Genomic DNA, 27,529 nt, shown 5'->3' with positions numbered 1-27,529 from the left:
AATCTTTGTTCTGTATTTAATAAAAAAAGAAAAAAAATCCAAGCTGGAGTTTGGATCATAGGGATCCCAAATGGGATAGGATCTAATATATAATGTTGATTCATTAATTGAATGTTTATTGGAAAGTTAAATTCTAAGCACGGACTAATGCCATTTTTCCAAACATTCAGTTTCCTAAGTAGTCATTATTTATTTATTTATTCATTCATTTATTTATTTTGCTACTAGTCCATGGAAGACATTTGGAGGAAACTGGAAACTGGTCAGAGGAAGGATGCTAAGTGAATGAAAAATGAACAGCGGAGACTAAAGGGATGACTCAGTGGTAAAGTCCACCACCCGAGCTTCCAGAGGACCCAGGTTCAATTCCCAGCACCTGCATGGCAGCCCACAACCATCTGTAACTCTAGTTCCGGGGGATCAGATGCCCTTTTCTGGCCTTTGTGGAGATCAGGCATATACACGGATTAATCATAGACATGTATATAGAGAGAGACAGAACACTAATACAAAGAAATAACTTAATGGTGGGTGGTATAATCCATAATGACCTCTCGTGTGCATCCCAGAAAATCAAGAGCATTCTGAATCGATCATAAGGTCAGGAGGGGGTTTCTGAGAAAAGCAGGGAGATCTTAAATGTCTATGCCCGAGTCTGTGTATCCACGCTCGGAGCGCTACACCTATGCTGTTCGTTTGAGGTCATAGCTCAGAGGCGGTGACCACTTGCTCAGCAAGCACAGGGCCTAGGGCTCAATCCCAGTGCCAGTAAGAACAAAAGCAGAGCAAACAAGCAAACTATATTCTTTATATCCAATGCTCATATTTAAATGGTGCAGTCGAGAAAATGGTTGAGTATTCTCTATATATGAGTATTTATTCAGGATGAGAAGGATTTTTAACTGATCAACGGAGATAACCTTTTTAAAGCTGCTCTTGGCTACAATCTTTCAAACAGCAATGGAAATGTAGACTATGACAGAATGGCAAAAGGAAGAATATTCTGGATTTCAGATAAAAGAAAGTGGGAGGGGTGCGTGTGGGTTCCTCTGAGTCACGGGTTCTTGTGTGATATTTGGGAGGAAGACAAAGTGAACTGAGGACATCATTTCTCATGGTATCAACTTTATTTCAGAGGAAAGAGGTCACACTATCTGCCAAAGAACAAGGGAAGGTGGATTACCTCCTATCAATTCTCTTACTCATCTCCTTCCCCACAGAGCTCTCCACACAACCTTCCTACTCATACCACAGCCTCGAAGATGAAATTCCGCAGGCTCTTTAAGCGCTCATCACTGTCAACACTTACACCCTGTACTCCACATTGCCTTTATTTCCAGCATTCCTCCCTTACCCAGACACCTCAGCTGGGAAATACTCCAAGGCCACCACAGAGCCGCAAGCTTCTTCCCCGCTTTGCTGTGTTCCTTTTACTATGTTAAAAATACTTATGTACTTCTCTGTCTGTCCTACCAAACTGGAAACATATTAAATAAACTTTACCAATTATTCAATGATATTTGATGATGCAGGAAATCAAAGAAAAGGAATGAAAGGAGTGAGGGAGATGGTGCTGATGTAAATTTAGGGAGCAGAATGAGGATGGACTTGGGTTTCCATGAGAATGGGCAAGAGGGGTGACTGACAGTTGTAGCCTCTCCATGATGTATTTTCATGGTCACTACGTTGTGGCACATACATGCAAGGTGAATGCACATCCCATTATCCTCAAGTGTTGCGTGATTGGCAGTGTCTAGCACTGATGGTTTCCAGACAGAGCACATCTATCTAACCAAGGGGACTATGAGCTGAAGGTTCCCACACAAAGGAACAGAGATGATCAGTACACGTAGGTAGAGGCATGAGGAAGTGGATCCCAGAGCAAAGGATAATCTAGGAGGATGAGAGATGCCAAGGAATTCACTGTGTACTTGAGACCATTGAACTGTGTGTTGGGGACCAGAAAGCAAGGTATTTGAGAAATCAAGACAATAGAAATGATGACTGAACTCACTGAAGTCTTTTCTAGAGACACATAAAAATGTTCCCATTGTTCCCTTGGGCAATTGCTTACAAATGATGCCGTGGTGCAGTTTTTACAGTCAACACCTGGTTGTTCATCAGGCAGGGCTTTGTTCTGGACAGAATTGTGTCCCCAGAAAGATACAAGTCCTCACATTTGAGAATGTCACTCCATTTACATGTAGTGTCTTTGCAGATGGAATCAGGTAAAACAATCACTAAAGAAGGCCCATCTTGAAGGAGAAGGCATTTATAAGGTGAAGAAACAATCCAGACACACGGGACAGAAAAATCATGTGAGGAGAACATGATAAGGCAGTGCTGAAACCATGAATGAGTGCAAGAAAGGCTCAAGGAAGTCGTCCCTGGTTCTGGAATTAAAGTCCTGTGTGAACGTGGTGTTGTTCTTTCAGGGTACTCAAAGAAAACCAACTTTTATTGTTGACGTCACCCATTGCTGTTAAGGCAGCCACATGAAGTTGGTAAAATCATACAAGTTAGCAAAGAGACCTAACGCTAATTTGTATAATGTGCCGTCCATGAGACTTGTTTCTTCTACATGAAATACTGTGCACAATGTCTATATAGCAGTTTAGAGGGGAAAGTTTTGTCTCAAGAAATTACACCATAACAAACGGTGGATGTGGTGGATTGAATGAAAATGCCTTCTGTAGGCTCACACATCGGACACTTGTTCCAGAGTCTGTGACACCATTTGAGGAGATGCTGGAGCCTTTAGAAGATGCAGCTTGCGGGGTTGGGGATTTAGCTCAGTGGTAGAGCACTTGCCTAGGAAGCGCAAGGCCCTGGGTTCGGTCCCCAGCTCCCAGCTCCCAAAAAAAAAAAAAAAGACGAAGCTTGCCAGAGGAAGTACATCATTGGGGATGGGCTTTGGTTTTATAGTCTGACCTCACTTCCTGTTTTCACTCTTTACTTCCTCTCTGCCGCTGAGATGTGGTCTCTCAGCTTCTGGCTCCCTCGACTTGAAGCTGCACCTCCCTGCCATGATGGACCCTTCGCTCTCTGAAATCGCACGCCAAACAAACAGTTTTGTTTATAAATTAGCCTCGATCCAGTTGCTTCATCACAGCAACAGAAAAGTAGCAGACACAGTGGGCGACCCTCCATGGTTTGGAACGGTATGCTGCCGCTGAGACATGACCTAGATAGCAGATGCTTGCATCTTGTCAGAGTCTTTGCTGCGGTTTGGGATGCCTGGTTGATCTCATTAATTTTCATCCACAAATATTTATTCGGATCCTAATGTGTACCAGTCAGTTTTGTTGCAGCCAAATGTATACCACTCGACCAAAAGATGAAGTCAAGGAAACACACCCTTGCTTTTATAGAGCTCGTGTTGAAATAGATACATAGATGTAATAAACAAGAATTATATGTAAACATAATAAGTACTGTTGATAATAGAAAACTTAGAGTAGGGGTGAGAACCAGGCTAAATTATTCTGGGGTGGTACGTTCGAAAGGAGAGACTTCATTAAGAATGGAGCAGCAGTGGGGAGGGAGGTTAACTCGTCTGGACATCTAGGAGTAGCATGTTCCAAGAGGGCAACAAAGGGTGAAAAGGCTCGTAGAGCTATGCATGTCAGAAGGATGACAAGGAGACAGCATCCCGGCTCAGAGGTAGGGAGGGAGGAGGGATTCAGAAGGTAACAGGCTGGCAAGATGGATCTATGCAGTGTTGAAAGCTTTATAGCATGTTTTAAGGATCTGGGTTTTATTCTGAATGAAATGAGAGGCCTCCGGGGGGTTGGGAGCAGGTGAGTGGCAGGATCTCAGGTTCATTCAAAGGTGTTGAGATTTGAAAGTCAGGGAAACATGTTCAGACACAGAGGAGGCTACTGTAGTCACCCAAGAGGAAAGATGGCAGGCAGAGAGGGTGCTGGGAGTGGAGGCTTCCTCCTAGGCAAGGCTGATAAATTAGAATCCACTTCCTATATCTTAATAATAGTTAAAGGCAAGCTCTGCTGCAAAGGGACAATGAAATCCATTTTATCATCTATAAAATAAAAGGGCTGGGTTTTATAACCTTTAAAAATCATTTGAGTTTTACACTTTGGAGTCTGTGATAGGACAGTCATCGCCGGTGCCTCAGAATTCATAGTGGGGCATTTTGTGAAAGAATTAGAGAAAGTTTTGCAAAGACACAAAGTGAACATATATTATCCATCTCAAGAGGAGGCGTTATGACCGTGAGAGAGGAGGTCACACAGGAGGTCAAGGGCATCGACACAGGAATAGACTTTAACAATCCCTTTGGTAATTGACAATTTTTAGCAGATACTCATAGGAGAAAAACACGCCTTAAAGAACTCTCTCTTTGAAAAATATCTGTACGGGAAAAATAGGTCCAAATTATATAAATTGGCCAAGGACAGAGACCAAGGAAATATCCCATAGCTGCTCAGGAGAAAATAAAGACAGAAAGAAATTCTTCATTGTGAGTGAGAGGTTAAAGAAATAAACAAACATACAAGATAGGGTGAAAGCTATGTTATGGCTGAGGGGAGCTCAGTAGCAACAGTGCAGGAGTCAAGTGTCACATAACACAACTATGTGTGACCGCTGCTCAATGGTAACAGTGCAGGAGGCATGGTAATGAGGGACCACAAGCACCACTCAGGGGCAGAGCCAGGAGTTTGTAGGATGTCAGCCTAGTTCATGGCTCAGTGAGAGACTCTACCTCACAGGGAATACAGTCATGTGGTAGATCAGAACAACTGTTGTCCTCCTTGGGGCTCTGTATGTACAGGTACCTGCACCCCTACCCAAGCATGTAAAACAAATGCTCACATGCCTACACATGAATATGTTTGCAAAGGTGCTGAATAATCAGTTCAAAGCACAAATCTTAAAGAAGACGATAAATAGCCTCTATGTCTTGGACAACATACTCTTCTATTTTGAAAAATCCCAAAGAGCATACAGTGAAGCGTCTCTATAATTACTATACAAAGCCAGCATGCCAGTTCAATAGATAAAACTTTAATTTCTGTAGACACATCCATGTTAGTGAGATAATTTTAGTCTGTTTATAAAGGCAAATAAAACATGAAATAAAACATGAAGCTAACAGTCTAACATAACAGCATCTGTGAGGAAAAGCTGCAAGATGTGGCTAAAAAAATATCAAAATGCAATCAGGGATGTTGAGTGTGGTGATATAAGTAAGAGCAGCCCCCGTGGATTCATGTACTTGCATAGTTAATCATCAGGGGGTGGCATTACTTGAGAGAGATTGCATGGTCCTGTTGGAGTGGCTGTGGCCTTGTTGTGAAGAACTCTCGGCTGCATCTCCAGTGCCATGCCTCCTTATGTGCTCTCATACTTCTCTCTATGATAAGAATGGACCAGATCTCTGCACCTGTGAGCCAGCCTCAATGAAATGCCTTCTCTTATGAGAGTAACTGTGGTCCCAGTGTCTCTTCACAGAGGTAGAACAGTGCCTAAGACAGAGTCACAGTGGAAATTCTTTCTGTCCTGACGTTAGTGCTTGGATTGTACTCCCAACCACTGCCAAGCCAATGTTTTCAGAACTTGGGAAAATAAATCAGATTTCAAGTCACATATGGAGGCTTTGTAGTTAAATGCATAACTATTTGTAAAAAATAGTTATTTCTGGATGGAATTAATTCTATTGAATTTTTTTCTCTGAAGCTTACAGACCTGTAGACAAGAGCGGCAGAATGAATACAATCAGAATAAAATCTAGTTAGAGAACCTCTAAAGGATTAGAAATGGCACTGGTGCCTTACAGAAGTCATTCTCAGAAACTTACCATGCACATCCTAAAGAGTCCCCCCTTTGAGTCCTGGATGGATATTCTGTTCTCCTAGTAAGAGAAGCCCTTTCCAGAGGATGCTGGTTGAAATTAAATTACCAACTGCTTAAGACTGCAGTGTCCCTGGCAGTTTTAACAGTTACAAAAGAAACAAAATCATGTAAATAACATAGGAGATGATAAAAATCACAGGAATCTTTTAAAGCGCTAGTATTTGATAAGAGGTCTTTGTGAAATGATTATAAGTTTGACAATTATACATTGAATAAGGGGAAACACATTTTGAAAGTCAGAAGTGAAAGATATTATTCCTGATATCATATAGGTAAATTTTAAAGTCTATAAATAAACCTTTCACTAAAACTAGATACTTGTGATCAACTAGATACTCTTGGAGAGACATTAAGTACTGAAGCCAAATCAAGAGGAATGGCAACATGAGGAGGTACAGAGGGAAGAAGGAGACAGGAGTAAGGTTTAAAAACCTCACAAAGAAAATGTTGGGACTCAAGACTTCCTTGGAAAATTCTGCTGGGCATTTCAAAGACCAACAACAACTCTCTGAAGCTTTCTTCAAAAGCCTGAAGAGAAACAGTCTCCAAATCCGTTTTGTGAAACCAACGTGACACCATTGCCCAAACCAGCACAGACATCAATCACAAGGCAGCTGTGGGCTCTACAGAGATGGTGTAAAATACCTCCAAAAGTTCTAATGCTGTAAATTGGTATGATAAAGATGAAGGTACGCCATGGGAAAATGTAGACATATTTTAAGGGTGAAAAGTGGGTTTGGCATAGAGAACTAAGTCACACATGAAATTAAGGCAGCAATGGGTAGATGCGACATCTGACTCTCCATCAAATAATTGCCCAACTCTAACTCTGGCTCAAGATTATAAGACTAATCCAAGCACTTTGAAAGAAAATATTTTCTGATAGTTAATCAACTCTAAAATGTCAGCAGACCACATCATAATTAATGGTGAATGGCTAAATCTTTCCATATAGCTACAACATACATACATACATACATACATACATACATATTATATATATATATATATATATATATATATATATATATATATATAAACAATGTCATTCTACATTCATGGTGGTATTAGTCTTCCCCACTGGAAAAGTAAGAGTGCCTCACATATATAGAACAATTCTAAGAAACTCATTTAAATATTTTATAGAAAATAACACGACTCAATTCACAAGATGAGAAATCAATATGTAAAAATGAAGTATGTTATCTACCTAGTACAGGCGATATCCGGAAATCAAATGAGACGAACTGCGTTTTTACAAAGTAGCAAAGCAAGTTAAATTGAAAAATAATAATCTTCTGAATGGTACTGGAACTGTTAAATTATGTTTCAAATATTGAAGCACCTTAACCTCCATCATCTACCACGTGCATCAGCTCAGCTGGATAAAGACAGCAAGGTTAATTTCTAAGCTACAACACATTTACAATAAATCATAGGGAAATGATGTAGCCTTCATGTAGGCAAAGGTTTTCTTACATATAACAACAACAGAATGATCAGACACAGAGAGATATAGTTGTAACATTAGATTTCCTTGACAGATTTCCTGAGAAATTCTCGTGAACTGATAAAGATTTACTTAGAAGCCAGGTGGAAGATTAAGGATTCTGAATGTCTTATAGACATGAAATGTCTACAGTGCCCAGGCTCAAAAAAGAAAGGAGAGAAATAGCAGAATAAATGGGCACCCATCAGGATAATATATTAGAATGTTGAGTAATGTTAAGCATTTTGTGAACATTATTATTATTATTATTATTATTATTATTATTATTATTATTATTATTATTAATTACTATGTGCTGATATTCATAACAGTAGTAATTTCAGTCTTCCTGGAGACAGTGTTTCCAGGTTTTGTTGCTCCCTCAGTCTGTAGGTGAAACATACCCATAACAAGGAAGTGGTGAAATGACTTAAGTTGTATCAGGGCAAGACTGAGACAGTACAGACCCAGTGTCAGTGTAACCATCAGTGAAAATGTCAGATGTCAACACCCTAGCTGTCATGTTTTAAAAGTTCACATGCAAACAACAAAACCTTAAGCAGCCAGCAATAAATACTAAATTTCTTATGAAGACACCATGATGGTCTTTTTTAATAGGAAAATTGGAAGGCTTTCCATCAAACAATAGCAGTCTGAAGACACTTGGTCTATCTATTCTTTTCAATGCTGTACACGAATTCTTAGCTGGGTTTGAGAGCTCACACCTATGACCCTGGAACTAGGGGAGTGGAAGCAGGAAGATTATTATGAATTTATAACCTACCTGGACTGTACAATAAGTTACAGGAAAGCTTTGATTAAAGAACAAGACCTTGTCTCAAATTTTTAAATTAAAAAAATCCACATTCCATAATTATAAGAAACTCAAAAGTTAAAGAAGTAAAAATGGAACAAGTGTGTTATTTCTCTTACATGGTTTTCTATATAGAAAAGCCACAAGTCTAGAACTAAAATACTAGAACTAATGAAAGTTTTAAAATGGGGATGGCAATAAGAATGACGTACAAGGGTTGGGGTGCCCAGTGGTTAAGAGCACTGATTGCTCTTCCCGAGGTCCTGAGTTCAAATCCCAGCAACCACATGGTGGCTCACAACCATCTGTAATGGGATCCGATGCCCTCTTCTGGTGTGTCTGAAGACAGCTACAGCGTACCTATATATAATAAATAAATCTTTTTTAAAAAATGGCATACAAAACCCCATAATATGTTCTTATTTAAAATATAATAGGAACTGTGGTATGAAGAATATTTTTTATGAAGAAATTAAAACATTAAATCACATGGGATAAACAAAATACATTAATTGCTTTTATGCAGAAATCTACCAAAACACACTGAAGAAGACCTAATTAAGGGACTGGAAATACAGTCAAAGGTTAACAGCATGTGCTGATTTGTAAGGAGCCTAGGTCTCTTCCCAGCATTCATGTTGGTTGGCTTATAATATCCTTTAAACCCAGACCCAGGAAATCCCACTACTGACCTCCCCAGGAAGTGCACGCGCACACACACACACACACACACACACACACACACACACACACACTTAAAAATAAAAACAAATAATTTTTCAAAAGGATACCTAAATAGAATCATATACCCTGGTAAAAGATGCAGATATTCAATATAATAACAACATAAGTCCTTCATATACTTTAATATAATTTGAATTATATTTTAATAAAATTCCCATTAGATAATTATTATGAAAGGGGATCCTAAAGTGCATTTGGGGAAATGGAATCTAAGAACTGTTGTTTGAAGAATACTGATAAGAAACATCAGAACAAGAACAAACTCTGAGACATCAATATACAATCAAATGCTACCACTTTTGACAAGAAGTTGATTAATTTGACCTCTGAAACAAACAGGAAGTACACAACCGTAAAACTAGAGTGGCAGATCAAGGTGACTTAACAATCAGGAAGAAATTCATGGATATTCAACAAAAAACGAAAAAAAAATCAAAGGGACAACGTGTACCAATAAAATCACTTTAAGTTCAATCTTTATATCACACATAGCCCAGAAATTAACATTATGGGAAAATAAAACAGTAGATGATACTTATTTTGCCATGATGTGAAAGAGTTTCTTTTAAAAGGTACAGATATATGACATAGTAGCTAGTCCAGGGCGAGCCAAGATGGCTGAGGAGATGCAGCGGTTCTCTCCAGCTGTTCCACAGCTGGGAATTCAAACCAGCTAGGAAAACAGCTTCTTAGTGGTGACTGGGAAACTGTAGTAATGGACTGAGACTTGGAGAGAACCAGAGACGCTGCTATTAGAGAAAGACTTAAGAAATAACGCATTAGGCAGGAGTGAGGGGTGGCTCAGATCCTGCCAAAGGGGAGGGGTGCGCGCCGGGGTGCTCGCTGGTGAGAGTGGGGGAAAAGGGAAGATGCAGTCAGCAAAACTGCGGAGAGCAGTAAGACAACAGCAAGGCGGGCTGCTTTAGTCTGACCTTGGGACTGCACAGCATGCTGGCATGTAAAAAGAGTTCTGTGTTCCTCAAATAAAAGGCAAAAGTGCCCTGCTCTGATGGCAGCTATCTTGGAAGGTCACACTGAAGTTGCTGCTTTGGGAAGCCTAAGCTCCGGTGCTTTCCTGCAAGTCAGAGCCACCCATGTGTCATCTCACTGTCCTGGCGACTGGGCCCCTACCAGTTCAGTGAGGCATCTGGAGGAAGCTCATTGAAACCAGGGGCTCAGAGAGCGCTCTGTCCCCAAAGCACTTGGCACACAAAGATGAGGAACTTAGCTTGATGCAGGACCATAAAATCACCAGACAGGGTGATGTATTGGGGAGGCCGAGAGACAGCAGCCAGACTGTCAGCTAGCAGCCCAACCCTCTCCATCTGCCTCAGGTTCCCATTTCAAAACCACCGTGTGCATAGCTGCTGAGGAACGACAACAAGCTGACCCCATGCACACAGGTGCATGGGTACACACACAGCATGCACACGCGCGCACACACACTCACGCATGCGTGTATGCATGCACACAAGAAAAATAAAAACATGAGAACTATATTGGAGATCGCTGATGTTTTTATTTTTATTTTTTTTGTTACTACTTTGAGAATTTGATACATTGTATTTTGGTCATATGTCCTCCCTCCCCCGTACTCCTCCTGCTGACACAGCCCCTCCCCCGCAGCCCTCACAAGTGTTCTAGGTCATCAATTTCATTTGCAAGCTTCCAACCTAATCTAATGTAAAAGCGAATTTTTTTTATACAATTCCCACTGGTTAAACTTTTCAGCTTAAAGAGTCCTATTTCTTCAGACTCCATCTCAGTATTGATCTTATTCCTGACTGGACTTTCTTAACTCTATCCAGCTGTTTTCCCTCTGTTTTTTTTGGAATTCACCCATCCTTGGGAAAGCCATCCTTTCGAATTCCTTTTGTGGAATTCCATCCTGTCACAGTTACTTTCTGGGACAGTAGCCTCACCCTCACCCCACCTCTGCATGAACCTGTAGGTTTGAATGAGAAATAGTCCCCAAAAGCTCATGTACTTGACCTCTCCCAGATCACAGTGCTGCTGGGGGATGCTGTGGAGCTCTGTGAGACAAAGTAGGTAACTGGGGTAGGCTTCGGGTTTATAGACTGGCCCCACTTCCTGCTCTCACTGACCACAAACAGACGAGCTAAATCAGACTCGTCATTCTGCTGTCATAGACGTCCTGCCATGCTGAACATAGACCACCTAAGGATTGTAACCTAAAATGAACCTTCTCCCTTAAGTAGCCTTGGTCAGAGTCTTTAATTACAGCCACAGAGGAGAAGCCAATACAGAGACACACAGTGCAGTTGAGCTCACTGTCCCTTTAAGACCAGCTCTCTAGAGCAGCTGAAAGGAAGTGGGAGTCTGAGCAGATGCTCCATGAACAGAGACAGGACCGACGCCAAAGAAGTCCATGTAACTAAGGAATTCTGAGAGGGGGAGACATCGTCTTACACAGGGGACAGCACACCAGTTGGTTGTCCCATATCCAAGGGTCAGTCCTGAGAACACACATGCAGGGAACATTGTACAGACTGAGCAGGTGATATTTAGGAACATACACACACACACACACACACACACACACACACACACACACACACACACACACACATGCACATATGCACACACACAACTGGAAGAACAGTGAAAGAAGAGGCGACTGGTTTCTGAGGGAACGAGAGGTATGTGGGAAGGCTAGGAAAGAGAAAGGGAAAAGGAGAAATGATGTAATTATAGTAGTATAATATCAAAATTAAAAGAAACTATTAAAAGACATGAAGATCCTGGGCTACGGGCACCTAGGATGTTCTGCGTCCACTCCATACATTGCAATTGTTGCTCTGCCTTCCTTGAGGAATCCACGGTTACCCGGGACCCAGATACTCACAAAAGCATCCAAAACTTCTGGATCCAAAGTACCTAGAGTTTGCTTCGGCCACAGAACTTGGTTTTGTTCTGCGAAAGGTTCTAGTCTGCACTGTAAGACGCTGAATGAGCGCTCAGTCCCAAGCCTTGTCACTAACACAACTGTATGTTTGTGTGCACCCAGAAACAAGGGGCAGACACCTACCTTTCCTGTGCTGCCCAGGGCCTGTAACTGCAGGGGCAGGGCAGACCCACAGAGGGGATGAGTGTTTACCTCCAGTGCACTGTTCAGTGTTTCTCCTTTCCTTTTTTCTTTCATTCCTTTATTGCTTTTTCTTTTCTTCTTTTAAATTAAATATTATTTCCTTCATTTACCCATTGCTTGGTAGAGAGATCTGATTGCCCCTTTCCTTTTTTCTCAATACATTAATTTTCTTTTAATTGTATTTTAACTTAATTTTTCTCTTTTAGTGGTTGTAATATCAAACTCTCCCTCCCTCCTCTTTCTCTCTCTCTCCCCTTTTTCTCCCTCCCTCCCTTTCTTTCCCTCCTTCTCTCTGTCTCTCCCTGTCTCTGTCTTTCTCTGTCTCTTCCTGTCTCTGTCTCTCTCTTCTCTCTGACTCTGTCTCTCTCTACCTCTCTCTGTCTGTCTCTCTCTGTCTCTTTCTGTGTGTCTCTCTGTCTATCTGTCTCTCCCTCTCTCTCTCTCCTTGTCTATGTCTCTCTCCCTGTCTCTGTGTCCCCCCACCATCTATCTCTCTCCCCTTTTCTCACTCTCCTCCCCTCTCCCCCATTTTCCCTTACTCTAGGCCTGTTTGTTTCAAGCATGCTCTACAGCTGGTAATCACCTCACTTCCTGACAACACTCAGCTTCCACCTTCTCAGTGCTGAGAGGCAGAGTTGGGGGTCAACCCCCAATCTGTCTGATTCTAAGGCTCATATCTCATAATTATTTTGGAAGTTGTAATGTTTATACAAAGATCTAAATGTCTGGAGAGGACAGTTTTTCCAAATATCACACACCCTGTATGAAATCTTAATATGTAAAAGGCCCAAGATCACTTTCTATGCTATGAAAATCAAGTATCTATGAAACAACAGGTGGTTATGTTCACAGACCATACTCCATGAAGTGATGATATTGGTCACTCTCATCCAAAATTTAAAAATACTTTAAGCATGTAGAATATTGAAAGCAAGCTCACCAGCACTATTAAGCAATGTGTGTTGATCACACATTAAATCCTACACAGAGAGGAGCTCTGTTAGCATTTGAAATATGCTTTGGCAAATGTCTGTCCAGACATTTAATATCTGTGCTTCAGCGACATATAGGCTAGCGATTATTCCACACACCCCTGCCTCTCTCAGGGAACAACACATGTAGCCCTTGCATGGCTATACACAGGTTAGGTCTCTTTCCTCACAATGCTGTTCATTCTACGTTATAGGGATGGACTATGTTTGTTCAACCAGCTTCTCTTTGAACACTGTCACTATTCCAGGCCTCTGCTTCTTGAACTCTACAATGAGCATTTTTTTTTTTAAAGAACAGATTCAAGCCATTGTGTGATTATATTCTTTATGTCCCCAAATCAGTATGTTTTGATTAAGCCCACCATTTAACTTTTGTTCTTTTTTTGGTGGCTGAGCTCTGTCCCACAATAATGTTATCTTGGCAGTTTTTCTTTTCCTTTCATCCTTTGCCAAACAATAAAATGATAAGCATTGAATAAATTTTAATTTTAAGTGAATTAGTCAGATATCTCAATACCTTCCATTCACATTTGTTGACATATCATCATGCCAGTAGGTCTCAAGTTACAAGAGTATAAAATGCTTGCCTTTGTTCTACTAACTCGTGATTACATAGCTCCCACTGGCTCTTAATCAGTACTTCTTATCCAACATGGCTGCAAATCCTACACCCCGTATCTCTTAGAACGCAACTGCCTATTTGTTCTGAAACTCCAGTTAGACCACTTTCGTGCAATGAACTGCAGTCAATTTTGTATTTAACTTGGACCTCCTAAGCGTCTATATGTCTTTGTTCTTTTTTTATATGTGTGAGTGTATGCATGCACGTTTGTTCACATGAGTGTATTCATTTAGAGGTCAAAGGGCAGTCATGGGTTATCTGTCTTGGGTTTTTTGTTTGTGTGATTTTCTTTTTTGTTTTTGCTGTTTTTCGTTTTGTTTTGGTTTTACTTTTTTCTTTTTGTATTGGATTATTTTATGGATTTACATTTCAAATGTTATTTCCTTTCCCCCTTCTCCCCCTTCTCCCCTCCCCTGCTTCTGTGAAGATGTTCCCACTCCCACCCACCCACTCCTATCTCAACACCCTGACATTCCCCTGAGGAATGAGCCTTCACAGGACCAAGGGCCTCTCCTCCCATTGATGCCAGACAATGCCATCCTCTCTTACATATGTGGCTGGAGCCATGGGTCCCTCCATGGTTGGTAGTTTTGTCCCCAGGAGCTCTGGTTTAGTTTTTTGATCTCTCCCTGACCTAGAGCTTGCCAATAGACTAGTATGATCCTGTCTCCCTGTCTCTCTTCCTAACACTAGTGTGGCTTACAGGTCCACACGGCACTGCGACCTCTTATTTGGATCCTGGATAGCAAACTCAGATCCTTGCGCTGGCATAGCAACCTCATGTTCTCATGTGCCTTATTTTTTTTCCACAACATTTACCTCTCTCTTCATTCTTTCATGGATTCATATTTTTTCCATTTATTATTTTTAATGTAATTCTCAAAATGTTCTCAAGATTAGCAAAAACCATGGGAGAACTAAAGAAAGTGAATTTCCTAGCATACTTAAGGTTAAAATCGTGAAACTTTGAAAACCTCCCTGCTGCACCCCTTCTCCAGTCAAGAGCGCTGAGTTCAGATACACCAAAGCGGCAGACACAAAGTAAAAGGCACTGGGTGAGCTTGGGCCATCTTCCCCAGCATCAGCTTTCATAAACACTCAACAAATGCTCGTTAACACCTCATGGCCAACAATCTTCTGAAGAAAGAGTTGCCCACTTAAATACCTACCAAGGCATTCCTCACCTGGAGAGGAAAGTGAATATCTCGATAGGAAACAGAATATTTATTTATAAATCTCTTCCGAAATAGCTCAGAGAAATGGTGACTCACATGGCTCTGTAATTTTGAATCCAATATTTAAGGAGCTGTTATGATCCATGGAGCTCATTGTAAATACATGTTTGCCGCTTTAACTCTCTAAGGCTGGAGACATGCTGGAACCATGGAGCTAACTCGATAACGGAAAGAATATATCCTTAGGAGGTGCAGTCGGACCTTGGTGGATACGTATGATGGCTTGAGTGAAAATGTCCCTGGAGTTTCCAGCATTTCGTACTTGCTCTCCAGGTGGCAGTGCTGTTTGAGGAGGCTTAGGAGGTACAACTTTGCTAGAAGAAGTGTGTCACTGGCGGAAGGATCTGAGAGTTTAAAGACTAGCCCCATTATGAGTTTGCCCTCTCAGTCTCATGCTTGCAGTTCAAGATGGAAGCCCTCATCTCTTCCTTCACTTTGCCAGGATGGGTTCCAATTCTCTGAGACAGTAATCCTAAATAACCTTTCTTCTCTGAGGTGCCTTGGTCACCGTGATTTAACACAGCAGCAGAAAAAAGTGTGCACAATACGGATGGTCTCTTTCATATTTGAAAGGCAGTCTGATCAAACCAAGTTACCACACTAATATGCATAGGGGCATGTCCAATGGAAAGCATTCCTTTTATCTATTAATTTCCTAAATGTGCCCCAGAACAATTAATGACAATACAGACATGACTCGGGAGCAACTCCATGGCAGTCAATACTCATGTGAGAAGTTATCATCAGCTAGGACAGGAAGGAGGCAGGAGGACCAATAAACACACTTTTCAATGTGCTATAGGTCCCGCTGGACAGTCCTATGTCAGAGGCAGTCTACAGAAAGCAGAGGCAGTTAGCCTAGTCCTGCATGACAGTACCTTTAATTTAGCTGGCAGAGATGTTTTGCATAACTGTCCCCTCTGAACAAAGCCATCTTGGATATGGACAAAACTATGGTGAATGGTGACTTAATTTTTTTTATTAAAAAAATGGTGAAAGCAAGAGAAATAAAATGATTTATAGAAAGTCCATAGGAACATTCTGTACCTATCTCTTTTTTGATTAGAGAGGTGGCAGGGAGCCTGGCTCATTAGGCAGAAGTAATGAACCAGGCCACATGCCATCTCTAATTAGAGAAAAGATACAGTAGGTACCATCATACCTATAGGCTGATGGAGTACGGCTAGACATTAAAAACATCCTCGCCTCCTCCCAGCCCCTGAATGTCCATAAAGTGAGTGAACAAAGAATTAATAAAAACTAGATATTTGTGAGAAACCATTTCCTGCTGCTTGTGTTTTAATCATAGGTTAAAAACTCCTTTTCATGGAGTTTAAAAAAAAATAAATATCATTTTCAGATTGGAATGGCCTTCTGAAGCATCACTTCAGCATTTAGTGCGCTGAAGTAGAACAGAGTCAAGTCATTTTAGCCCCACAGTGCAAAGGAGACAAATTTATAGTGCCCACAAACACTCTTAGCAATACTTAATGTGAGGAAAGACTTTTAGAGACACCAGTGGGGGTTAAATACCTAATAAGGTTCACGGGGTTTAAACGTGCTACTCAAACTTTCTGTGTGCAGAGGACTGGATTTCTTCCCAATGTGCTAATTATTGAAACCAAGTTTCTGAAAACATCCACTACTGAGTTTACTTTTCCTGTGTCAATCAGATTCAAGAGTATATACAAATTGAAATGATTTTTAACTTTTTATATATACAATTATCATAGTCATTTCCACAGCCCAGCTCTTCCTCAGACCCTCCCTTCTCCTCCCCTCCCCTCCTCTCAATGAACTCTACATCTCCCTCCTAAATACACAAGGGGAGCCTGATCTATGAGAGGGAATTCATACCTGGTCTTATAAGGCCCATGACTAAGGAAGCCACAGTTTCTTTGGTAGAGAACCTATTGATGTTGTCTTGCTAACCAACATTGTTGTCAAATTCCCTTCTAAATAGTTTGTTTATCTCATAGGTTGGGGCTGCTTTCAGTCTTGGTCAGCACAGCTTCCAGAAAGTATTGGTTAATGTAGAAACTCGCAATTGTTCAAAATGTTAAGAATAAGCAATGATGAGTGCCCATTGATAGGCTGTCTATTTATAACACTTCCTCCCCCTGTTTACAGAACATCTTGGAAGAGGAAACAGAAAGAATGTAAGAACCAGGTGATGGGAAGAATGCTGTGCAAAGCTGACCCTGGACATGACAGAGCTGCTACATACATGACCTCACGGAGGATGTGCTTACCAGTGTAAGGCATCTAAATGTGCATGAGTTCGTTTGCAGCACAGAGCAGAGCGTGGTGTTTGTATGCATGTATGCATGTATGCATGTGGGGTATGTGTGCTCTGTGTGTGTGTGTGTGTGTGTGTGTGTGTGTGTGTGTGTGTGCTGTGTGAATGTGACATGTATAGAAGCATGCAGAAGGTAGATGAGACTATACGATCTCCTGGAGCTGGAATTCCAGGTGGTTGTGAGCCAACTCTTGTGGGTGTTGGGAACCAACTCACATCCTGGGAGAGCAGTAAGTACTTTTAACCTGGACCCTTCTCTCTAGCCCCAAACTTAATAATTCTGATTTAAATAGAGGGTAAACAGAAACTGAAACACCACTTTTAAAGTTTAAGTGAATGGCAACACAACCATGGCAGAAAAAGGGAGTCGGAAAACTGACCCGGAAAGACGTAGAAATACAGGCAATAACAACTGAGACTAAACGTGTCGACCCAAATGTACAGGGGTCATAAGAACAGACGACAAAGTTCAGAAATGAAGCCATCCTAATATACGCAGAGACGATCAGATGGCTATAAGGAGTTCTATGTTAATTGTTTAGGTGAGAGACGATGGAGCTTTGCCACTCTATTACATCACGTTCATCTATCTATTCTAGATAGGACGCGGACCCAAGTGAAAGATGTGGAATAATGAAGCTTCCAGAATAAAATGTAAGAATACATACATCATGACGTTCAAGTGTGTCGCGGTATAGTAATAAAACATGTTAGGTATGAAACAAGGGTCTGTAAATTGGGCTTTACTAAAAAGGAGTGATACTATGTGTCAGCGTTTACCTTTAAAGACAATGAAACTCTCACCTATAGCTTGGACGATGATGCCTGTTAATCATGCATTCATCAAAGACGCACTCAAAAGAGTAATGAACTTCCACACGCTAATAAGAAAAAGACAAAGTATTCGATCAAAAATTGGTCCAAAATAATCCATCTAGAATAGGCGCTTCATAGGACAGCACATTGACATGGCAACGCGTGGGTGGAAATCCCCAGAAAATATACCTCAGGCCATTTGGCAGGGTCAGGGAGGGCCAAGATGGTGGCAAATTGTGAGCCTGTCACAATACTCAGTATTAATGATTGCGATGTTTTCTCTACATACAACGTGGCTAAGTCCCATGGAGATAGCTCTGAGTAACAGGAAGTCGGCGTGCTCCCTGCGTGTCTGCACGTTAGTTCCAGAACAGACAACCTGCATCTCTAGTGGCAGGCGGGCGTCTCTCCTGACACCATTCTGTGCACATCCACGCAGAGCACGCTGTCTCTAGTGCTGATCATTTTCATCCTAGAGCTATGCAGATGCATACAATTTCCTAAGCTTACAAAGCAGGGCCTGGGGAGATGACTCAGTGGTTTATACTGCTTAGGCTTTCCAAGCAGACCTGAGTTCAATTCCCCTAGTCGGCTGTTCACAACCAACCCTAACTCCAGTTTCTAGGGATCCGATGCCCTCTTCTGGTCTCTGTGCACAACTGCACACAAGTGCATATACTCCGCCCCACCTGCACGTCTATTCTAGTAAAAATAAAACTTCAAACACATCATCAAGTTGCATTGCCAGGACTGACATTCTACCTCGTATGGCTGCTTTGACAGGCATCAAAGAATTCAATAGTAGATCCAAATGCTTGAACCGAGTCAGCAGGTCACTGAAAGCACCGGAGAAAACATTCAGCATGATATTCTTAGGCGTATTAATGAATTTTCCAAGTATGCGGGAATCACGTGGTATAATTTAGATACATTAACATGGACAAGGAGTCTACAAATGAGGTGAAAAAAACTGAGGAGAGTGTGGAAAGCTAGTCAACGTTAGTAAAGGCCAGCTCACACCCAACAACATTTTTCTCATAGAATCCTTACGAGTATCAACACACACATGCACGCACACACACACACACACACACACACACACAAACATATGCACACACATACACCACATGAACACGTGTGTTTAAAGCAACAATACCCTTTCAGTAAGGGTTGTGAATCTTCACAACTTTCTGTTGTCATGCATTAGAACAGCCTTTATGCTGGGTCCTAACATATCAAGGAGCTATATCCTCCAACCCAGCCCTTCTCCTTCTGTGGATGTATCTGAGGAAATAATTGCACACATTAGCAATAGGCACACTCACCAGCATGATTTAGTACATGCTACACGCGGAGCATTTGCTCCTTTGACAATTAAGTAGCAGTTCTGGGTGTCTGGTGCATGCCAGGTGCGTGAGCATCCGTCATGCTAATTCTGTACACCGCACTGCTGCACTGAGCCTTACGACACCGCTGTCTGCACCATCACCACCATCTTAAAGTTGGTGTCACAGTGGGGCAGGAGTAGCTTTTCCTGGTTTTATAGTCACTTATAGATGAGATCCACAGTGCCTCTAGGCGAAGTAGCACAAGAGTATAGATTATCAAGGCACCATACGGTCAGATAATTGTTAAACTATATAATATATAAATATTAACCTATACACACAAATATTGATAAAAATCTGTGTGATATATAGAGATAGATAGATATAGATATAGATATATTAGCTTTAGATTAGATATAGACATAATTTTCTGTCAAATCGCTTTTTGATAATTTGGAAACATTAGAAATTCTATAGAGACTCGTCACAGGCATCTGTGTTAGACGTATGCAGCGGCTACACAAGGGCATGCAACATAAACCCTGAATGAGGAAGCACAGGGCTGGAAAGAGCTATTGACACAACACGTGGATCTCGAACGTCTGGAGAGGAAAGATCTATTTTTAGGTAGCTTAGTGAAGGCATATGTGTCATAATTTCCTTTGGGGGAAAGTATATTTGTCACCATACGTTTCACTGTATGGGTTAAAAAAAAGAGACTGGGAGCGTATGAGAGGTTAAATTGTGTCCTCCTAGTTCACAGAGCTGTGCGTTGTTTGGATTTTCCGGTAGTGCGCGTGCATTATATGTTATTTCCACCTTCAAGTCTAGAGGCGATGGTGTTGGGTATTCCAAGACCATTTCCATTTTGACTCCTACTCTTCTGAGATTCTAGGGTGAGCTCTCTTTTGATCTGTACGTTCCCATACATGTTGGGAATAGAAATGCCCCCGATCTGACGTGGTACATGTTAAGAGTGTGCCTCGGTTTCTACAAAACATGCTAGGACTCTCATTTAGTAGCACCTTTATAAATATTCAGTGAGTTGAAAAGGGAAATGTTATATATTGTTGCACATATATGTGAGGCTAGGGAGTGAACTTATTTATGTATGTTTCCTTGCATATGAATGCCAAAGGTTGACATCTGATGTCTTCCTTGGTAGCACTCCAGCTCGTTTTGAGGGGCAGGGTTTCTCACAGATCCTGGAAGCCACTGAGCTGCATTTACCCATCTCTGTTATTCTGAGCTGGGACTTCAGACTCAGGACACCATACATAGATTATGTTTTTAATGTCGATGTTGGGTATACAAGTTTAGGACCCCTTACTGACTGACCTATCTGCCCAGCTCTCATTTACTTTAAAGAGATCAGAATAGAGAAGTCTTCATTTTAAAGTTTCCCTCAAGAGATTGTCCATGTGATGTCTATCACTGTGGCTCCTTAGAAGGAGGGTCTTTGTGGGTAGTGTTAAGGATCTTGAGGTAGAACTTACCCTGAATGAGATGGCTCTTTAATTTGATGACAACTCTCCTTATAAGGAAATAAAGGGAGATACACAGAGGAGACCAATAAAGGCAGAGTGGAACTGCCCAGTGGTAGGTAGATTGGCCAGGTTGGCTGGCTGTAACCAGGACAGAGGTGTGGAGTAGTTACCCGCCTCAGATATCTAAAAGGAACCACAGTACTGGATCCCCATCACAGGTGACTGGCATCAAAACACATAAGAATAAATTCCTATTCTCAACTATGCATTGGTGGAAATTTGTTACAGTATCCCTAGGAAATGAATACATCTGAATATATTATTAACATGTTTGCTTTTCAAAACCAGGACCAATTGGCTAACATGAAATAGAATTGTGAAGACAAAAATCTTACCGTTTAAACTCTGTCCTATTTGTACAGTGCTGGGGGCCGAGTCTGTAATTGAGTCGCGGAGAGTTCTTGTATCGAATGCAGTGCTGTTCTCCTCCAAACCGTCCACAAAGAAGCTGACTTCCGTCTCATGCACCTGTAAGAATTATTCCCGTCATCGAGGGCACAAACTTATCCTTGGCTTGGACAGCGTGCCCACAGCCTTTCTGTCTTTCCTTCAAGGCATTTCGCTCTTTCTCGGCTTCCTTCAGGTGGAAAATGGAGGCACTTATGTCAGTAGCAGGACAGTATCTCTGCCCGTTACAAACCCAGATATGGATCTGTACACTGGGATTTTTCATGCTGCGATGATGTGTTCTGGGGTACTCATGGGGTTTGCATGGTGCTGTTCTATGTGTGTGTGCTGATTGATAGCTAGGCTTCCGGGGCCTTCCAAGGGTTGTGTAATTTTTTGAATGCTAATGACATCATGTCCATACTTGGAAACAGATAAATACATAAGGGAGAGATATGCAAACCCAGATATACCCAAGATGTATGTGTGGGTATACCCTGAGTCGCTAGTGCAAAATGCTCTCCATAAACACCCATTTTTTTAGTCACTGGACTACAGCTGATTTCTTTTAAATATACCTTCCCATTATAAAATAACATTAAAAATTTGGCAATCACATTCTAAGCTGATAAAAATCAAACACTCTAATAGCTATCTATAGCAGAGAAGAGCCAATTTTCCAATAAGTCCCCGGAGGGTATGTCAAGTTGAAGAATTTGGTGTGGTGGCTAAATAGTTCCTTATGTGCCATTATCTCTGATGTAGGCAAAGGAGCCATTAAAGGTCCTTAAACAAATCGGCCTGATTAGGTGTCAGTTTAAACACAAAACCGGGTGACCAGTCAGATATGGCCCGCTGATTGCAATCTGATGGCTTCTGGGGTACAGCAGAAAGAAGTGGAAAGGAAGTATGATACGAATCACCGATCGGTCACCATTTCGGAGGCAATACCTTTCTGGTTGTGGTCATGCACGATCTTTGATGATTGCACAGGGATTCAGAATAAACCGACTGCTGTTTCGGCACCAACTATAGTGTCTACCAAACTGTCTGTCTGCCGTGTCTCTGACGGTTAAAGGCATTCGAGTTAGCAAAGCAACTCGAGCAGAAAGAGAAAAAGGAGGGAGGGACAGGCAGAGAGAGGGGGAAAGAAATTGGAGGTGCGCTATTGTGAAATTAAAAGGCTGGTGTGTAATGCTTTAATGAAGCTCAACCAGGGGAATTATTCTAAAACAGGGTTATTCTAAAATGGAGTTTGACAGATAGTGAAGTTTGAGTTAGGCTTGCTGTAGGTTCGTCGATAAAACAGGCGCACTTGTCTGCTGCCGACTCCAACCGTAAAGAGAACAATGTGAGGTCAGAGGGCACGTGGGCCTTTACCAGACACACACTGCTATGAGCTAGTGGCTCTACGACTATTCGTAAGTCACCGGGTCAATACGGGTTTTGATTTACTTATTGGTATTTAAGAGTTTTATATATGCATATAGTGTATTTCGATCAAGACCACCCCATTCCCTCCCACAACCACTTTTCCTTTCTAAACTCTTTCAGCCCTGTCTCTGTTTTAAAAAGGATTTGCAACGTGGAAGCAAGGTGAAACCTTCCCATTATTATGGGAGTTCTTGCCGTACCTTTCCAGAGCGCCCCCCACTCAGAAAACAAACTCAGGAACCTAGGGGTCAGCGAGGAAACTGCTTGGTAAAAATGAATCTCCTTAACAAGAGCAACAACAACAACTAAGTTGGGCAACATTGTATTTCTTCCTTCTAGCCAACTTCGTTCATTTCAGTGTGTCCTTTTTGAAATAGACTGAGCCAGGGTTGTATGAGAGTCCATTTTAAACAAAGCTGAAATAGACCTAAAGTCATAGCCGGCTCCTCATGGGCCCAGATCTATTTCTCTCCACTGAATAGTATCGCCGCGCCTTTTTTCCCCTTGCATCCCATTTTTCTCCGCCGGCTACTGTTATTTGGTGTTTGACTGTTATCATTATGAAAGATATAGGCTCTTCCAGTTTGTTATTTGTAGCATTATCTGGTGTTTTACAGCATCTTTGCACAACATGCAGGCTACATGAAATATAACCAGAGAAAAGTTCCCGGTGGTATTAATGCATAAAAAAAGAACGTGGTTCCATCTCTACTGTCTTTACCCAGCCCAAAACCTGATGAACAGCCAATTTTCCTTTATCACATTAGCACAGCCATGAGGGAAACACATTTGTTCTCGTCAGTTACACTAAAGATACTATTACCAATCTAACATATACATGTTTTATATCAGCAGTATTCTCAGAGCTTGAGAGAGTCAACAATATATTAAGAGGAGCATGACAGTTTATTTAAGAAAAGAAAATTGTCTCTGCAGAGGGACAGAAGTTAGAAATGTATGGCTGAAGCCCGGTGCCACTGCTCTAATAAAGGTGATAATTCTTGTGCTTTCTTTATAGCAGGTAGCACTCCTGTGACAGCTCTGTCATATCATTCAAATAAAAATGTTGTCTTTTACAAGTTTAGGGCTACCTTTATTTTGAGTCAGATAGAAAGCACGCTTTTGATTTTCTGCGTTGTATCCGCTGCTGCTGTTCAAGACCTTCATCACCTTCTGTTTTTATCAACTCATCACGCCTCTGCTTAGAAGAATTCCGTGTCAGTCATAGCAAATTCCAGAAGATGGTTTCGCTTGCCTGGCCCTTTAAAAATGATTCATGGTGATCCCTAGCTGCTCTCCCCACACCAAGCCCTCCCCAACCAACCATCTTTCTATAAATAAGATTAAATCTTTGGTTTTCTGAACCATGTTTTATGTTACAAGATTGTCCAAACTATTTTACAATTCTGATCTGGAGTGCCATCACAGTGACACCGTGGAGACAATAGTGGCCTTTTTGCAATAGCTCATCCCGGGGCTCCCCCCTCGCTGGTTATTGAGGGGAATAAGAATGTATACAATGGGATTTCTGATTTGTGAAGAGAAAGCTTCTCACAAACCCCCCTCTACCTCTCATTCTCAGGCCCTGAGCAGATGAGAGCAGCCTACACATGTAAGTTGATGTGCTTTGAATGAGTAAATTGGCAAATCCAGCCACATCTGCAGAGGGCTTTAAGCCGACCCCCTTAAGGGGTCCACAAGCACATGGAGATACGTACGAGCCACTCTCCAGCCTTTATTTCATGGGAGCTCTTTATTCTATTTTAACCACTACTTAGCTGTTCAATAATATGCCCTGTAAGAGGCTAGCCTTATCCATATGAGTGTATGCACAAAAATAGCAGCAGAGTTCTATGCGCTATCCTCCTGTCCTTACACCTGATTAGCAAAAATTATATTTCAAAGGACACCACAAGGAGGGCTTGGTGGCGTACAGCTGCAATCCCAGCACTTGTGGTAGGAACGCAGAAGGATCGCCACAGCTGAAGGCCAGCTTTGGCTGACTACATGCTGTCATTCTCAAAAACCCTAGAAAACACATTAAGTCTATATGTAAATTTTATATATACTAATATATTTATTTTACATGTATAGTAAATGAATTTTTTTTCTGTCTGGCTAGCAGGACTCACTTCAAGATCCATAGACTGTCTAACAAAAACCCCAACACCCCAGGTTATGAGAAGCTATTTTTTTTTTTTTGAGCTCTTGCTCAGGGATGCTCAAGAGACCCCAACCGTTACAGGTTACTTATGTTACCCTTGGCTGACTAGGGAAGGGCAGTCCCTATTACTGACGACACTGTGCAGTTTGGACCTGGAACCTAGAGGACCCAAGCTGGATTTGACCTGAATGTCCCCTCCCTGGCGACTTCTTTCATGGTACCAGAATGTGTCACGGAAGCTTCCTAAGGAGGAAAACAACCATCAGTATCCAGCTATGATACGTATGACTGACAACAATGGCCGGCATGACAGAAAGGTCATAAGGATGACGCGGTAGGGCAATCCCTACGCAATAAGAGGGAGACCATCGCTGGCACTGGACACTGAGACGACCACCAAGGATCAGAGAAGACATGGTTGTTGAGGGGAGAACCTACAGCCACCATTTTACTAAAGCAGCATAATCTCTAACTTTATTTTATACTTGTCCACATTCCTATTTCACTTCTCAGAGAGGAAACTTCTCTTTGTAGAGACCATTACAGAAAACTACAGCCAAATACCTCAGAGTTGTAGAGTCCAGCCTCAAAGGATACAGAACACTCCCATGTTTGCGGTTCAGAGATCATTGCAGAAGGGGCTGAAAACTTGTAAGGACTGGAGGAATAGGGAGCTTGATGTGAGGTTGTGTCTTTTAGTAGCCAGAAGCCACACCCATAAAATCTCACCAAGTCTGCTGAAACAAGACCTAAACATACACACATGCCCACATACACATAAACAAACATATGAAAGACATTCATATATTAGTGAGCATTTACTAAAGAGATAGCATGGATAAATCCATCTAAAATAGAAACATCACCCACATACCACTCTGTCAAGAAGCTATATGTGATAACAAGACATTTAACCTACCGGGTGATATTTGGATCACCATACATGACATTAGTTGTTTTTAACTTAAATACTGAATTTTAGTCTGGTCAACAAAGCACTGTCATTTGAAGGAATCCTTATGACAAGGTACCTTAGATGGCTCATGTGTGTCCATACAGCATATGTTTGGACTTCTCCTTGGAAAAAGTCACAGTATCTTAAGAAGGTCACTTTCCTTAATTCATCTGGCCTCGTCTTAAAGTCAAACTATCTTAAGAATTCTGAAAAACACCTTTTAAAAAATGTTTATTTATCTTATTCAATGAGCGTGTGTGTTGCCTTTCCACACATATATGCATGTGCATCCCTTGTGTGCCTTGGGGCCAGAAGAGGGAGTGGGATCCCTGGAACTAGAGTTACAGACAATCGTGAGTATCACGTGGATGCTGGGAACTTAACCCGGGTCTTCTGCAAGGGCAGCAAGTGTTCTTTAACACCGAGCCATCTTTCCAGCTCTTGAATAACATCTTTTTAAATAGACTTAATATGAAGTGTTTGACAACACAACCTAGATTCCAATTCACCTTTAAGAAACAATGGGTCATACAAATACACCGAAAGCCATCTTGAGTGTTAAGGAATTCAATCAGAAAGAAAACCACCGTGGCATGAACCAGAATTAAAACCAACTCGATGGAGGAAAAACCAGTCTGAGACTTTCTGAAATAGAAAATGCCCTAAAATAGAAACATCTATTTCTAAATGAAAAAAAAAAACAGATTTGCATAAAAGATCCCATAATACTGCCTGTAATTCTTAAGCATAAGACAATTTGTCCCCCAAACTCTATAAAGTTATTTTAAAAAAATCTCAAGTATGTTATATCCCCCCTCTCTGAGACCACATGGAATTCCACCCCGAACAACTGCTTGCCATTTTAAATCTAAATGTGGTTTTATTTCTAACATATTTTATTGGATTGTATCTCTAACTTTTATCATCAGCCAACTCCAGTTCGTGGAGGATGGCCTCTCACTGGCTCATGAGCACTGTAGTGTCTCTGTGATGAGAGCAGGTTGTTCCCATAGAGGTATTGGCTGAATAGTTAGGATTATTAAAAACAGCTGACGTGATAATGAGAATTAGTCACAGAATTGAAAACAACAAAACCCATTCAAGGTCTCAGAAGTCTGAGTGTACCAGAGCCAGTTTGAATCAGCCAACTTTAATCTGCCACTTAAGTCCAGTTAGCATTTGGAAGGAAGAGCCATTGAGATCATTAAAGCCATCCATTGAGTCTTTCCTCTGTGACTCTATGGAGTGATATTGTAGGGAGCATGGGGACAAGCCTGGCCCTGGAACAGTAGCTAAGACCTACATCCTGATTCTGATCCATAAAGAGAAAGAAAGGGAGGGAGAAGGAGGAAGGGAAGGAGAAGGAGACAGGGGGAAGGAAGAAGGGAGAGAAAGGAGGAGGAGAAAGGTAAGAGGGAGAAGGAGGAGGAGAAGGAGAAAGAGAAGAAGAAGAAGGAAGAAGAAGGAAGAAGAGAATAAGAATGAGAAGGAAGAAGGACAAGGAGAAGGGGGAGAAGAAGAAGGAAAAGAAGGAGAAAGAATGAAGAAGGAAGGAGGAAGAAGGAAGAAAGAAGGAGGAGAAGAGAAGAATAAGAGGAGGAGGAGGAGGAGGAAGAGGAGGAGGAGGAGGAGGAAGAAGAAGAAGAAGAAGAAGAAGAAGAAGAAGAAGAAGAAGAAGAAGAAGAAGAAGAAGAAGAAGAAGAAGAAGAAGAAAAATTTC

At 41.5% G+C, this 27,529-nt stretch overlaps 1 protein-coding gene across 1 annotated transcript in view; it reads right to left on the bottom strand.

The window, feature by feature from the left end:
* The window catches only part of Ush2a (usherin), a 670,292-nt gene that overhangs the window by 595,151 nt on the left and 47,612 nt on the right, over positions 1-27,529 (bottom strand). The window contains exon 3 of the mRNA XM_032915475.1: positions 21,205-21,337. Within this exon, the coding sequence (XP_032771366.1) occupies positions 21,205-21,337 (133 nt within the window). The remainder of the gene's footprint in view (positions 1-21,204; positions 21,338-27,529) is intronic.

The sequence above is a fragment of the Rattus rattus genome, chromosome 10 (assembly GCF_011064425.1).
Source record: "Rattus rattus isolate New Zealand chromosome 10, Rrattus_CSIRO_v1, whole genome shotgun sequence".
NCBI lineage: Eukaryota > Metazoa > Chordata > Mammalia > Rodentia > Muridae > Rattus > Rattus rattus.
This window is presented reverse-complemented; position numbering and strand designations above follow the sequence as displayed.